The sequence below is a fragment of the Coptis chinensis genome, chromosome 4 (assembly GCF_015680905.1).
Source record: "Coptis chinensis isolate HL-2020 chromosome 4, ASM1568090v1, whole genome shotgun sequence".
NCBI lineage: Eukaryota > Viridiplantae > Streptophyta > Magnoliopsida > Ranunculales > Ranunculaceae > Coptis > Coptis chinensis.
Genome location: NC_141459.1, coordinates 15,766,521 through 15,782,749, shown reverse-complemented (window position 1 = coordinate 15,782,749; position 16,229 = coordinate 15,766,521). Strand labels below are relative to the sequence as shown.

Genomic DNA, 16,229 nt, shown 5'->3' with positions numbered 1-16,229 from the left:
TCCCTTTTTATCTGATTGCTCACAATCAAGGTTACTCATCATATCTCCCATTTTGTTTCTCTATTCAACTGCGTTGCTGTCTGAAGTGAGTCAAGTCTTTCCTTTCACCCCAAGTTGCTGAACCTTTGGCTTCCACACTTACTGGTCAGTATTTTATTTATAAATCCTTTAAAACAGGAGCATGTGCATCCGCGTCCCCAGTTATATTTGCAAGAGAGGTTTATGATTTTCGCGGTGACATATATATACTTTTTTAAGACAATACAACATATACAAATGAAGTAAACTCTTCCAGAACAAAACTGAATACAGTATAAATTCTATGAAACCATCAAATTGGATCATAGATTTAAAGAATGGTGACAGAAGTTTAACAACATTTATCATAGTCGGTTAAAAGTAAAAGAAAAAATAACCTATACAACTGCAAATAACTTGAAATTATACTGGAGACTTCTGTTTTTCCTAGATACATCTTTGAAGCTCTCCAACAGCCTTCTACCACCACAATGAATAAACAAATTAATTACATTAGATAAACTTGAAAACAAGAGAGCAAGCACACAGAATCCATTGTGCGTCTTTATGGTACAGCAGACTTTGGTAGTTCAATTGGGTTTCCTTCAAGCAATGGTTTTTGGTTAGACTCTTCATTAAACTTGTCCGCACTGTCCAAAAAGATACCTAGAGAAACGAAAAAACAGATATTGGATTTAGTACAGAGTAACCATACAGGTAATTCTACCCATAATAAGATTGTATGCCACTTGTTCCTAGATAGCAAGTGGCCTCTATCGTTCTTAATGCCTTGATGGTAATTGTGATGAGCTTGTTGGTAATGACCTTCAACTTTGAATTTAAAAACATCTCACTCAAACTCCTATATATTTTATTTTATTTTTGATTGGTAAGCCTGTTTTAAATGAGATCAGTAACTCTTTGATGCTGGCGGGGTTTGAGCCCCAGGCCTCTGGTATCATCACCCAAAGGTTTTACCGACTTTGCTAGTCGGCACCTATATTGGTTTCACCATTACAGTTATATATACCTAAAGATGCAAAAAGTTTGCTTCCACATCAAATGGCGACAGAACCACCATGAATCTCAGGATGAAAAAACTAGATAACCAGTGAAATAAAAAGTCCAACATACTACTTGTCCATCTGACTGCATGAGTACTTTTTATTCTCTTAAGGAAATTGTGATCCAATTTTATTCATCAAAGTGTTCAAATAAAACGATGATGTAAGAAAATTAAAACTTATTGCTATTTTTTTCCGGAGCAGCAGCAGATCACGACTTACCAATAAACCATATAGCAGCTGCTAGGAAAAGAATGGACGTGAGGATAAGAGTAGTCGTCCTCCAGTTGTTAATTTGATCCTGCACGACACAAAATATTTATTCCGTTAAAAACAGATCATAGATGTTAGTGGGCAAACAATCTATCACCTAATTGGTTGAGAATGCTATTAATTGCAATATCTGTGCATCTCTACATAAATCATGTGAACTTGTGAAGGCAAGTGAAAAAAAAGAAAAACACATTTTATCTTTGACCATCGAGTGTATGTTCATGTTAAATGATTTTATGCATCCAAATCACATTTTACGATATCTATATCTGTATATCCAGGTAACTGCACATTCTAAGAATTGAGAAAAATTTGATAGAAGTAACCAATTCCTTGATGTCCTTTCAATATCACGAGCCACTACCCTAGTACACAGACCATCAAATTTTTCAAGGAGGCAATCAGTTCACAGACAACTAGAAGGTGATTAAGTGGATTTAACTCTAGGCAACTAAAATGACATGGTCATATGATCATCAATGCTAGTCTAAGGACCTATATTCAACAAGCAACACTAGTTACTCAGTTCATGAAAATAATAGCGGTTAAGACAGCGAATAACCTGGAGTTCACCAACTAGTGGTGAAGAAGGAACATCTCCAAATATGTGGATACAAATTGTTGAAACAGCCATAGACAAGGGTCTTAAACTGGGTTTAACGCAATGGAGACAGACAAAGTTTACAGGAGCCTGCAAAAGACGAAAAAAATGAATTATAATAAAAAGGTTTCAAAATGTACCAAGTTTTGGAATATCAAGCTGCTACTTTGTGTTGATGGCCCAACAACATTAAGATTTTTATTTTCTGATTATACAGATATAGGTAAACAACTACTGAATAAGATCATCTAAATTTCATTGAATGAATTTTTAGATATTGCAAATCCAGTTATTAAACAAAAATAAGATAACCTGAAGGATTCCGATCTGACCATACCGGTGGGTTGTGCTATCACACAACTTGGTAGAGTCCTGGCTGTTATTATGTTGTTTGTGTTATACTCAACCGCTGATTAGGACTGTTAAAGACCTAAACTCGTCCTGATTTTGTTCCTGTTTGATTCTGCTCTGGTGAAGTAGAATTTATTTTTCCTTGCTACTGCTTGTCATATCGGTTGGTGTAGGTTATTTTTAAGGGCTAATTCTCCTCACCGTTTTGGTAAAGCTACAAATTAATGTGAAAACTCGCTGTCTCTCTCTCTCTTGGGGAGGAAGTCAATGAGTTCATTACACGAGTATGGTACCAGCCTACGAGGAGATTTATTTAATTGTTTGAACATAAAATGGGGTAAATGTCGCTCATGAACACTGTGCTGCCAGGTTAACAGCTGTATTAAATGAAATGACTGAAAGTAACAAATTAGCTCTTTGAAGAATACCTGTGTGGCAAAAACAAGTAGTTCACCAACTGCGAAAAGTGCGAAGAAACCATACACGTTCTGCATAGTAAAGGCACTAAAGCAAAATATCGCACCCAAAAATGTTGCTCCAGAAAGAAGCTGCCAAGGAAATCAAAATAGACATTAATGACAGACAATGAATGACAAAAAATGCTGTTAAAAACTGGCTTAGTGATGGAGAACATGGTTTACAAAACAACAAATTATATCTTTATATCTTTATTTTGTGGTGAAATGAGATAGCACAGGAGTAGATGGATTAACGCATCTTTTATCAAAAGTTCAGCATTGATACTTGCATTTGTTTTAATCTTGTGAAGAATCTGGGAATCATCCATAAGAATGGCCCTCACCCTAGTCATCTTCCTGTGTTATCTCAGAGATTTTTGGTCGAAGATTTTTCAGAGAATCAAATTTGAAATTTAGACTGACAGATGATATCTTCAGAGAGTTTATGGTTCAGTGTTTTGGTATAAAAAGTTGAAGAAAAGGACGCTAGTTGGAAAGTGGCAATCATTATATTCTAGCTCCTTGTATCTTTGGTCTAATCTGCTCAGTATAACAACATATGTTTAATGAGGCCGTCTTCTGTTGGGTGAAAGACACTCCATTAAAAGGCTTTCAAACGTTACTGAAATTACCTTAAAAGCATTCTTTATTGTGGAATTCATGCGATCAAGGATGAAGCCTCCTGCTAGTGTTCCCACTATTCCACAAATAATTGTAATCCCTCCAAACAATGTATCTGCATTATCCTGTCATAGAACTTGACTTGATAAGTACACTGTATGCAAGAATGATCACAAAGAACAATGTCATGAAAGTGATCGAGATCTCACCATATGATAGATACCATAACCAGCCTTTGGTCCCCAATATGAATAAGCTCCTATGACAAAGTTGTACGCTACGTAACCTGAAGGGAAAAAGAAGCAACATCAATAAATCAAAATCTTGTAAACATAATACAAAAGGTAACATAAATGATACGAGTATGACAAATACATGAAGTAGTTCAATAAAATAAGGCGAGTTCCTCAAGAAACAGAGAGCGACATGTTTAAATATCTAATTCAAATATATTATGTGTAATCAAAGGCATCAGAAGTCCAACAAATATATGAGAATCATTAATATATTTTCCAGGGTTCCAGGGACAACTAAATTTGATGCCTAAACAAACTCATGATCATGACTGCTCTTAGAAACCTTAGATTTGGCTTCTCGAAAATTTGTGGCCACGCAAAACGTGGTCTCCAACTAACGGTGAAGCTGAACGGTCCACAATTCTTCAATTTGTTAACTACATTAGATAAGAGTAGAAGTCTCAAAATGAAATAAAATTTCTGGAAATGTTTTACATTGTGACGAGATAATATATATAAAGATTAGCTGAACTTCGAGTGCACTAACGATCACGAGTTTATTTATGTGTCCCCAGAACCCTTCCCTTTATATATTAATACAAAAGCGGAATCAAGAGATAACTGGTCATTCAGAAGCTTATTGGTCTATATCATACAGCAAACAAAATCACATCTATATCAAGCTCCAAACAAAAAGATTGCAATTGAAGCACCAGGATCGAAGAATAGAGTCAACGTACCAAAGACATTAACGACGTAAACCTTATCAAACAAAGCTTTCATATCCTTATAAAACCTTGAACCTTTGAATTTCTTCCAATACCTCAACAATAGATTCAAATGCTTGTCTTCATTGTTAGACCTGGAACAAATAGGGAACTTAATACAGGTAGCTCAGTCAACTCGCTCTACTTCTGTAATCAATCAATTAAAAAATTTATTTCTATTACTTCTTGTGGGCTGATACCCATGTAAATATTTCTCGGTAAGTCCGTGCACTAATATGATTTCTCTATTATGCCTGGAAATTAATATCGCTTCCTAGTTGGAATAATATTAAATTCATATAGGGGATAAGACATACAGTTCACGTTTCATCTGTTTGCATGGATGTGGGTTTTGCCTGAAAATATATCCAATTTTCACTAATTAGTCGGACATGGAAAACGGAATAGATTTGTTTACTTCTCAAGATCACGATCAATTTTGAATTTTCTACTGATCAGGTTAAAACTCAAGCAGAATATAAAGACAAACACATACAATAAAACAGTCTATCCAGCTATTTACAATAATGAGATGCATTGTACTAGATTCAACTTGTAAAGTTGTACTATACAATATTGAACTACAAGCTATTATGTGAAGATCTTGGGATACATGCCATATATTATAAACAACCTTGTGATGTGTATCAACATCTGTTGCGAACCATAAATTTCTATTCACAGTGAATGCCTCAATTCTAAATGATAAATGACTCACCACTACGAGGAACAGGAAACTCAACTGCTTTTAGTTAAGATAACCAATAAACTACTACTGGATTACCCTACTCCACTTGCATCTCCTTGCTCTTATTGAACATAAACACTCTCTTAGCACACATGTCATTTGCTAAACTCAGTTATCCACAAACCAAAAGTGGTCATACTAAGTACCATTAAGAATGTAAAGAAATCTTGTCAATCAGACACAAATGCATGCATGCATATATATACTTGGAAATATACATAAGCATAGGTATGGTACTTAATGAGATATACTGTAAGAAACCCTTACAAGGAAGTTTTTTTAGACGTGTGATCATTAAATTCGTCAGGTCTAGTCAAACTATCAGCTTTGACACCAGAGGCCTGTTTTCCTGCAACCAAAATGTCATTATCAGTTGTAACCAAGAAAAATCACTTCGAAATAAGACAAAATTATGGAGAGACATCTATATAAATATTTAACTAAAAGCAAACGATAGTTGTTCATGTACTCTTCATTAAAAGCCATAAAAAGATAAAATTAGAGACAGACATCCACATGCATAAGTGACAGACGATTTCTAAATAAGTTAAATTATGGATAGACATATGTATGAATCATCTTAACTAAAAGCGATAATAGTTCTTCAGGTTCACTTAACGAAAAGCAATAATAAGGTAAAATTAGAGACAGACATCTACATGCTATGAAGCACGGACATCAACACCTACACGGAGACATGAGCATGTCCTAAAAAAGTAGGGCACGGACATGGCAAGGACGGGATATTAAATAATATTTTAAAGTTTAGTTTACATTGATCTAACCTTTAGATTTCAAGTCATATTTTAATAACTGAAGATTCTTAAACATAGGAGCAATAACTAGAGTCATAAAGATATCTCACACAACTACTTAAGTCAAGTCCGCGTCCCTGCTGTGTCCAAACTACCATGCACGTGCCGCGTTGGACACGTGTCCAGGCCGCAACCGTGTCCGCATCCGACACTGACACAATGGAATTTTAGAGTTGTCCAACATTCAGAATTAGTTATACTATAAGCGTTCAGAATTAGTTGCAATATTTTTATACTATGTACGCATTCAGAACCGCGTGTACAGGGGTTTGGAACCTTGAATAGCAAGCTTGGCCGGCTGTCTAGGTGTTGACATAATTGGTTTCCAACTAGTTATATCATGTCTTTTACTTGTTTTCTTAAACGATATAAAGAAATTAATAAATAAATAAATAAAAATAACCACAAGAGTTTCATCATTGGCTTTATGTTACACCTGTTCTATATTCAGCAAACAAGCTTTTTCTTGAACTTCAGTAATTGGATCAAAAGGTTCGTTAAAGATCACTTGGACCAGTAACCAGAGTATCAGTAGTTGCGTGAGCTTCTGTATTGAGCTTTTTATTTCGTGGTTCATAGCAAATGTGGTGTTTTTCTTCTTCCTAAGGCTGAGTCCAATGGTTTGAACCTCTAAAACACTAAACCACAATAGCACAGTATATGCGGTTAGTGGGATAGCGTTGTTCCACCCAATGGTTTTTCTTTTGTAGCCGCCACTCACACTGGCGTGTAGGAGATTTTTTTTTTTTTTGTAACTGCTGGAGAAAAAAAAAAAAAATTGTAACCGCCGTTCACACTGGCGTGTGGCTTGGAGAGAGAAAAAACAATTTTTGTAACCGCCATTTACACTGGCGTGTAGAGATTTTTTTTTTCTGGAGAGATTTTTTTTTTGTAATTCACAATGGCCATTTGATTTTTTTTTTTTTGCCATTCACGTGTGGCTTGGAGAGAGAAAAAACAAACTTTTGAAACCGCCATTCACACTGGTGTGTGGCTCTTTGTTCTGTTGGCCGCCACAAGATTTCGTTTTGGCGTGCAGAGCATACGCTATATCGTTAAAATTGACTATATACATAGCGAAACTTATACCGATAGCGTTAGCGGGTTAGCGATTTCACGTACCATTGGATCACAATTTACGTGATATTTAGTGTTTTGCTGCACCATTGGACTTAGCCTAAGGGGATAAAGCAATGAACCGAACTTCTTCACTAGGCTAGAAAACCAGGATCTCACCTATTATAGGTTCACTGATTGAGTCCAAGTTGAGGGGAGTTTCAAGCTTAGTCATTTGGATATAAGCATCCTTTGTACCTTTGTAGGCCTTTTCTTATAATTAATAGGATTACATTAAGAAAAAAATAATATCAAATGTGGTCTGCAGTGTACACTGCTAATTCTATTATTACTCATTCAAAGTTAAAAGAGAAATTGCAGTACCTTCAGCTTCATGAGGAAGCACCTCCCCAGATGTCAATCCCTTTAATTGATTTACCATCAGAAAACCCTTCATACATGAAATAGATAATCTAAGTACGTTTATATTTCATAAAAATTAGTAAATTCCTATTAGCAGGAAAACCACGCACCTTTCAGACTCAAAGGTTTTATAACAAAAGCTAAAACAGCCCATGGGAACATCAAAATTGCCTCCCCATAGAATGCCCAACGCCAACTGAAGTGAGTTGCAACCTGACATTTTAAGGGAACACAGTAATGTTATTTTCAAAGAAACGAAAGCCCAAACTCTGCTTTTACCAATTGTAAATAAGCCTGCAGTGATCTTTTACCAAATCTCAAAAGTTTTAATTTTATCTTCCTAACATTTACCAATAATTGCATTCACTATTTAAATCCAATATATATTCTCATAAAGAATATATTTATATGCATTGAGCAAACTGGTTCAAGTACGTTGGGCAGAGCAAACTAATAGCAACTGGCGAGTCAACTGACGTATGAATAACGTTGACGGTAAAACCAATGGTGTACTCCACTGTGTTGTAGAGGCAGTCAAGTTAGGGGTGGTCAATGAGAAGATGCAAATATTTATATTGTACTTGGTACAGGGCAAGGTGAAAGACATGCTATACTATTAAAGCTAGTCCATATCTTGCGATAAAAAAAAAATAAAATTAGAGGAGTCGTTCAAGAGTCTGCCAGGTTTCATTTTAAACAAATAAAGCCATATTAAAGGCAAAGTAAGACTAAGTGCATCTTAAAAAAAACTTCTTTGCATCTAATGTGCAACAAACAATCAATATTGTCCAAAGAAGAAAAGCTTACCAGTCCACCAAGGACATAGCCACAAGCAATTCCACCAGGTATACACATGTAGAAGGCTGCAAGCCATGCTGTTTTCTGACAACATAAGAGGGAAGTATATAGCATTGAGTGAATCAACACATGCACCGTTAACATTCATGATAAAAACGTATATGATTCGAAGACCAATGTATTTAGCCCACAAGTTAAGAAACGGAACCTGAGCAACTGGTGCATTATCATCAATGAAAGGAGCAGCAAGACTAACAAAAGAAGCTTCGCCAACACCAACAAACCTACACAAACGAAAAGGTCAATACTTCCAAGTAAGAAACATGAGCAGTTCTGATTTAGTATCTAAGTATGCAGGCCCTGTATGTTAGTACACTTACACACGGAAAACAGCAATGGTCCAAAAATTACTTGAAAAGCCACAAAGAGCGGTGGCAATAGTCCAGACTGACAATCCAACCCCAATAAGCCTAAAAGGGTTAAACCTGCAGAAAGAGAATAATAGAAGCAAAGAAACAGATGGATCAAGTAAATATAAAATAAATAAACTCTAGCTTTAAAAGGAAATACTGTACTACAGTATAGTATCAACTTGCTTATTTTTCATTTTTATTATAATGTTTTGGGGAAGAGGGTGATTAAATAATATGAAATCTGAAAACAGAGAATAATAATATTATTTATTATTAATATTAATATTAATAATAAAATAAATAAAATGAAATGAAATAAACCACCACCTACAGCATAAATGAACCAATTGAACAATCAAATTTTTTGAGGTGCTGATAGTAAGTTTAGAAATTCGAAAGCACAACAAACAAGGACTGTTTTTGCGAAATATTTACAGTTAATGTGTAGATCGTCCTACCTAAATCAACTGATTTGGACACCTCTTGAATTTGATTTGGTCATCTATTTAATGAATTTTAAATGTTCTTTAAGAACTATCTCCATATCACAAAGACTTGCTTCAATATTTTTTCAAGAATATCGTTTTGTTTTTTTAAGAATTATCTCCACTTACAGTTAATTTTTTCACGACTTGCATAGTTTTTAGGTTTTAAATATTACAAAGATTGCATAAAAGGATAAGTAACAGGATTAAATGATATCCAACCAGAGAAAAATGCAAGAATTAAGATTCCATTCCAGTGTGATAAATTGGACAGTTGCAAGTGGGGTTGCTGTATACTTCTATTGACCAATGAACTTCCATCATTAAAATGAAACAACAAAGGACTCCTAAATAGCAAATGCATAGCTCTATTTTGCGTGTGGATTAAACTTTACAAATTTAGAAGATGTCATTTACAAATTTGGGAAACAAAAAGAGGTGCACATTGTCTAAGCATTTACCTCTTGGCTAACGATGCGAATAGAAAGGACGACACAAGAAGCCCTCCAACGAAAGCAGTTGACAAAATACCATCTTCGAAATTTGTTAAGTTAAAATCTCCCCTGTAAGCGTCATGAAACCAATGAGAAGTTGAACTAGAAAAGTAGTAGTATGTAAGTTGAAGAAAACAAAAAAGAAAAGACGTTGAAGCAGAAAAGTGGAAGTATACAAGTCGAAGAATAGAAAATGGACGAGTCAGATATCGATGATTAGATCTCTTCACATACGTTTTAAAGAGAAGGTTACAGTTAAAATAGGAAATAGAGCATAAAAAACATCGAAAGCTAGAGAGATAGTAACTTAATATTATAATTAGATACAAAGAAGGATGGAATCAGTGTGAGCCGACAGTAACTAACATCTGTGAAAGAAAAGGGGAAAAAAAACAACAACAACTAGCATATGAGTCTCTTGCAGTCCAGATTTTTGGATACAAGGGTCTGCCCTTCAAAAAAATTACATTGAAACAAAAACTAAAGTTACAACTAGATCTTACTGTATTCCAGTTCCCGCCATGCATACATCATTCGTACACGTTCTCTGTCTTCCATTTACACCATTGCTTGACATTACTCCTCGATCAACATAGTTCAATAAATTAATGACACAAAAGATAAAGAGCAACCTGCAAACACAAATTTCCTCGGTTAAATTATAATTTGATAACTACAAAGACTAGGAACATAAGAACAGATTACCAAGTACCAACTAGAGCAAATTCCTCAACTCAAAATTCAATTGATATCCTAATACAAATATCTTGATAAAAACAAAAATAAATAGTAGAGTAGTACTCCATATTGCAATGATCAACAAGTACCACTACCTGGAAAAACAGCTCTACGGCACTACAAGTAGAAGCTTCTCTTCTTCTTTCTTTTTCCCAATAAAACAACAAGTTTTATTAAAATAGTTTGGTAGACAATGTCACATTACAATCCAGCTTACAAACAGGTTTTACACATAGGCACATGTAATATGAATTCGTTCCACCCTAATGCTACTCATTACATGGTAAAAAAACACTCAATATCAAGCAATTGTCTTGACACTAGACAAATTTCTGTGAAAACCCTCTACTAAAAGTCGAAGCATCTAATCGTTGCAAGTATGCCGAACCTAATATAACCCCTGGAACTTTAATTTTGTAGCTAGAAGCCTAGGATACATGCATTGTTTGAACTTTGATGCCTAGAAGTGCAACTTCAAAAACATGGGATTAAACAATAGGTAATAGAAGTACAGTGTGCGATCAAAGTTTCAATCTTTCTGACAATGTAAGACAAATTGCACCAGTTTTAACTCATAACATTCAACAATAAAAAAATAATAATCTTATTATTCCAGAAAATAAGAGAGAGAGAAAAGAAAGTATACCTCTTTGGGCCAAACCAAGAAGGGTTGGAAGAAGCCTTGGCCATTATCTCTGCATCATCAACATGGATAACAACTGATTCTGGTTCTAAGTTTTTTCGCGGTTCTTTTGTTTGTTGGGTGGCATCTTCTTCTTCTTCTTTTTTACCAAACATTATAAACATTATTGTTTACTGTTGTTAAAAATAGATACTTTTTTGTTTTTCCTTTTTTCTATAATTAGGATTTAAGGAGAGGTGGTTCACGGAAAAATAAAATATCTAATGAGCTTTGTGTTTTGAGCTGGGAGAGTTGAGTGTTTTATAAGTTTTAACTAAACCTGGATTCTGTCGCCAACCGTGTGGGTTAAAGTAGTTATATAGATCCAAGTCATCCAACTGTTTTTAGGAATTTTCATCGTCATTTACAGATGCGTTCGATGTATGATATCTGGCTCTACGTCCACAAGCCAAGTGCGATTTCTTAGCTCGCAACATCATTGGATTGTAAGGCCAGGGGTTGGAACCGTCTTATAAACCAGATTCTACACAGCCAACACCATAGCTGGTGTGACTCCAAATCTGGACCAGCTGAGTTGTGGACCTTGTGGTTTTGGGTACATGAATTTGTTAAGTGCAGAATGCTGTGGATTTGGGAAGCAAAATATACTGTTAATTTCTCTCAAGTTTCAGTTCATGAAACGTGTTGAGTCATAGACATAAGAAAACAAATCAATTAGCTGGTTTGCCCGAGAGGTTAAGGGGGAAGACTTAAGATCTTCTGCACATAAGTGCGCATGGGTTCGAACCCCATAGCCAGCATTGTTTTTGTTACATTTTTATTATCAAAGCCATAGCCATATTTTGTTGGTTTTTTAATCCATTTTGATGATTTCCATGCCATAGTGGAGAAATCATTTAAGGGTAAATGGTAAAACCCTAATAGGCCAGATTGATTGTTTTGTTTACATTTTTTATTGACCAAGTTGCTTAACTAGGATAGAAATTTAATTAGGCCAAACATAGTTCATGCATATATGGTCTGGGAGATAGATCGAATGGGATATGGAGAGGATGTACATGGTGGAGTAGATCCAGCCCGCCGCCTTCCCCTGATTTGGTGAGTCTCTTCCTTTTATAGCATTTTGCTTGAATCTTTTTCTTTTTGCGTCTTCCACTCAAGACCTGGCTATGAATGACATTAATGTCTTTAATGTGTGTCATCAATTTCTCCTGTGTAATTTTCTCCTATGCCCTTTTGATCAGAACCGCCGCCTACCATTAATGTGATAGAGCTAGGATGAACGATTTGCAGTGACCAGGTTTACTACGAAGTAGCATAAGTAGTGAGAATTGTTCCCAAGCATTGGCGGGCTTAAATTTGTTGAGATCCAGGGCGTTAGAGCTGCTAGTAAATATGATCGTAACTCGTAAGCTTATAAAGTTTCTACCTTGGAGGAATTTACTGTGAGAACCCATATTTGGGTGTACGTCCTCAAGATAGAGCAGGATAGAGCTGCAAAAGTTTAGAAAGAAGTTACTTTCTCTACCTATAGGCTCACCAAGGGTCCAAGTACATTTGGACAGTTTGATAATAAGACCTTGATCATATATCTTGTATGCTCGAGTGCCTTAGATTTTAGAATTCCTAGATCACAAAATTTCAGTGTTAATTGGTTAAATAATGAGAGTACATATCAGCAGACATTTTATTCAGCATACTATGTAAGATATGATATAATAGTCCAAAGACCACTATATCATATCCTCCATAAAGTGGTCAACAAGTCAAAACCTTTTCGGTTTCTAAATTGATGTGTGGGTTACTCCTTAAGTAAATATCTTTTTACTCATGTCTTAATTGCATTGACTAATTAAGAGAAGAAGGTTAAATGACTTACTCCACCAATTATGGGAAGATGGAAGACTAAAAGACTTTGAAACCACCGTCCTCTCTCCATCCTTTATATAGGAGTGGAGAAACCCCATATTTCTCTACTACAACAATCAACACATTAAAGCTTATAAAGGTTTGGAAGAGAAACGGTGATTTGGTATTCATCAACACATTAAAGTTTATAAAGGTTTGGAAGAGAAATGGTGATTTGGTATTCATTATTGGATTCTACACATTATTTTTTCTATGGATCAAGGTACAACATTTCATTGATTCATTATTTACATTCTTCATATTATGTTAAATAATACGTGATTCATGATCCACTAAACACTATTAAATTTGTGTTTACATACTAAAATCAAACCTTTTGCCAGGAATTGTTCAGTGTTAATTGTCTTTTCACTCTTTTGTTACATTTTACACAATAAAAAAACGATCGTTCATGTTTGTGGATATGTTTTGCTCTTTACATTTGGTTCCAAATACACGCTCATTGCCAACACTAGAGTCAAATAAGAACAGGGCCCTATCCTCAAATCTTTCACACACACACGCATAACCTCATTCTATGCATCAATAAAAATTGGAAGTTGAGCGCATTGTTGGCAATCAGTTGCGAAATTAAGCTTATGTGGGTGTCAAAATTGAGCTTAGGCACGCGGCAAAGTAAAGAAACATCATTATTACTTTTCCTTGTATATTATTGGTCGAATTTGACAATTGTACACGGGTTGAAATTAGCACATCCTCTAGACTTATTTCAAATAGAGAGTGCCTCTCAAGGACAAAACAAGTGAAATAATCACTCCCAAGCCCAAGCTTTTTTCATAATCACTCTCAAGGACAGGGATGGGGAAGTTCAAGTTTGCCCTTGAATACGTGTAAACCATCAAATACGGCTTCAGGCTTCAGTTACGTGTTTCGAATATTTCAAAAACACAAAACAGACGCAGAAAAAAAAACCCCGCAAAAAGTTCTCCATAAACCGAAACCCTAAATCTCAAATTTCTATCAAAACAAAACAAAATGTCAAATTCACCATTGCGGACTGAAGAGAACACATGCAACACTGAAAATTGCACAAATCTAAGACTTGAAAATCATATTTATTGTGAAGAACACCAAGAAGAATTATCAAATACTATAGAAAATGTTGTTCAGTTTTATGATGAGGATAGAAATTAAGAAGTTAATGTGGATGAAAACAGAAGAGAAGGTGATATAGAAGAAGAAAATCAAGGTATGAGTGAGAAAACAGAAAGTGATGATTTGAATGAAGAGGATGAAGTAAACCAAGAAATTGTGTTATTTTCAAAACAAGTTGAGGACGGGGAAGAAGAAGAACTACCATTAAAGGTACATTTAAATGATGTCGAATTATATTTTTCATGTTATAATTATCGAAATTCGTGATTTTTTTGCTAGAAAAAAATATGAACATTATTTGTTCATATCAATATTAGGATTTTCATGGTAACTTTCACAATTTACATGTTAGGATTTGAATGTTAGGAAATATATGTATGAACATTCATTGTTCATACTCTTATTGGACTATGAACAATCAATGTTCATACTCCTGTTGGACTATGAGCACCGCATGTTCATACACCCATTGTAATATGAACAATGATTGTTCATACTCATGTTGATTGTTCATACTCCTGTTAAACATGATGATTGAGAACACCCATTGTAATATGAACAATTAATGTTCATACTCTTGTTGGACTATGGTGTGAACAATGATTGTTCATACACCTAGTGGACTATAAACAATCAATGTTCATACCCCCATTGTAATATGAACAATCAGTGTTCATACCATGATTGGATTATGAACATTCATTGTTCATACACCTAGTGGACTGAATTTCACAAATTCTTGTCATTTAGAACCTGCAAATCAATAAATATAATTTTCAAACCTACAACAATTAAAAAGAATAGTGACAAGTTAGAGTCGAACCACACCTTGAAATGGAGAAATTAGAGCGAAGAGAATTAATGAACCAATAACTAACTAGGTACGTGAGATTTAAAAGAATTTTTGGATTTTTGATTTTTTCAAACTAATTTAATCTAATAATGAAAATTTGCTTCTATTTTATCAACTAATTAAACTAAATTTTTTCGGTTTTCACGAATTCAGTTAATGAGAAATCCTAATAGTGAATGACTTCATCCCTATTTTTGAAGAATAGATTATTTCAATATTTCCAAATCTTTATTCCCCTTTATTTTATAAATTTCATCAAACAAACTCCAATGCTAGTTGTAAATTTAATGGATGATTTTTTTCAATACAAGCATTTTATGGACGCTAGTCACGTTTAAAAGAATATCTCAATAAATAAATCTTCCATTTCTTCAAGCATATACGTTTGTTTATCTAAGTATGAAAAATCACCACATAAAATAGAGGAGCATAAACCATCCACGATAAATAATTAAACATCAAAACCAAACTTTAAAATAGACTTATATAAGAACAAACAATGGAAAATACCCCGAATGGTGATAGAATCCATGACTATTTTTCTCTAAGTTATTTTGGAAGAATATCATTAGACATAATTAAATCAACAAGATATGGGGAATTAAAACTTGAAAATATAAAACTAAATCTATATCTTCATGATAGGGGATTCATCTTCCACCATTAAGGTGAATATTTTACCCTGTCATGCTAACAGAGTAATCAAAAGAGTAAAAGAATACCACCATTATATTCAACCTTGAAATCACTTTATTGCTCGTCGGAAAAATATCATGTACACACTTTTATCTCTCTTCCTCACAATGTAACAAAGAGAACAAAAGATTAAAACTAGCCTAACACTGTGACGTATTTTTCTTCTCAAAACTTGGATGTCTTCAATGCCAATTCTCTTATCTATTTATAGCTTCTACAAAGAATATCTTGGTGCATATAATATCTTCACACAAAATGGAAATAATCTTTGGGATATGAAGAAGAAAATATAAGATAAAAGAATTTAGGAAATAAAATATAGAAGAGATATTATCAAGGTATGAGGATGGAATAAAATATAAATTGGTAATCAAATAAAGGATAAAATAGAATGATATGGTTTTGAATTAGGAATCACTACAAGAAAACTGACTTTTGGCCACAGATACAAGTTAGCTTTAGCCACGGTCTATGGCTGTGGCAGAGTATCTACGGTCTTTATCCGTGGCTAAAGCTTTTAGCAGCTGTGGCCAATTACGTATGTGGTTTTGAGTTTAGGTGAGTTTTTGGCCATGGTCATGTTTCTTTTTCTTTGAACCGTTGATGTAAATCTATGTTTTTGTATCCGTTGATCTCTTGAAAAATAAAGGAGCG

General features: G+C 34.5%; 1 protein-coding gene and 1 non-coding gene across 2 annotated transcripts; one reads left to right on the top strand and one right to left on the bottom strand.

The window, feature by feature from the left end:
- Nucleotides 1–289: 289 nt before the first annotated feature.
- Nucleotides 290–11,303, bottom strand: LOC147502158 (putative sphingolipid transporter spinster homolog 2). The gene is given in 18 exon segments (XM_086607116.1): nt 290–684; nt 1,305–1,383; nt 1,918–2,046; nt 2,736–2,855; nt 3,398–3,511; nt 3,596–3,672; nt 4,363–4,484; nt 4,707–4,745; nt 5,405–5,486; nt 7,393–7,414; nt 7,416–7,459; nt 7,542–7,644; nt 8,239–8,313; nt 8,438–8,513; nt 8,610–8,714; nt 9,589–9,690; nt 10,125–10,253; nt 11,006–11,303. Coding segments are annotated over 18 exon segments (1,671 nt in total). The 5' UTR covers nt 11,158–11,303; the 3' UTR covers nt 290–583.
- Nucleotides 11,304–11,719: 416 nt separating this feature from the next.
- Nucleotides 11,720–11,802, top strand: TRNAL-UAA (transfer RNA leucine (anticodon UAA)). The gene has a single exon. It is a non-coding gene; the product is annotated as a tRNA-Leu (tRNA).
- Nucleotides 11,803–16,229: the final 4,427 nt, after the last annotated feature.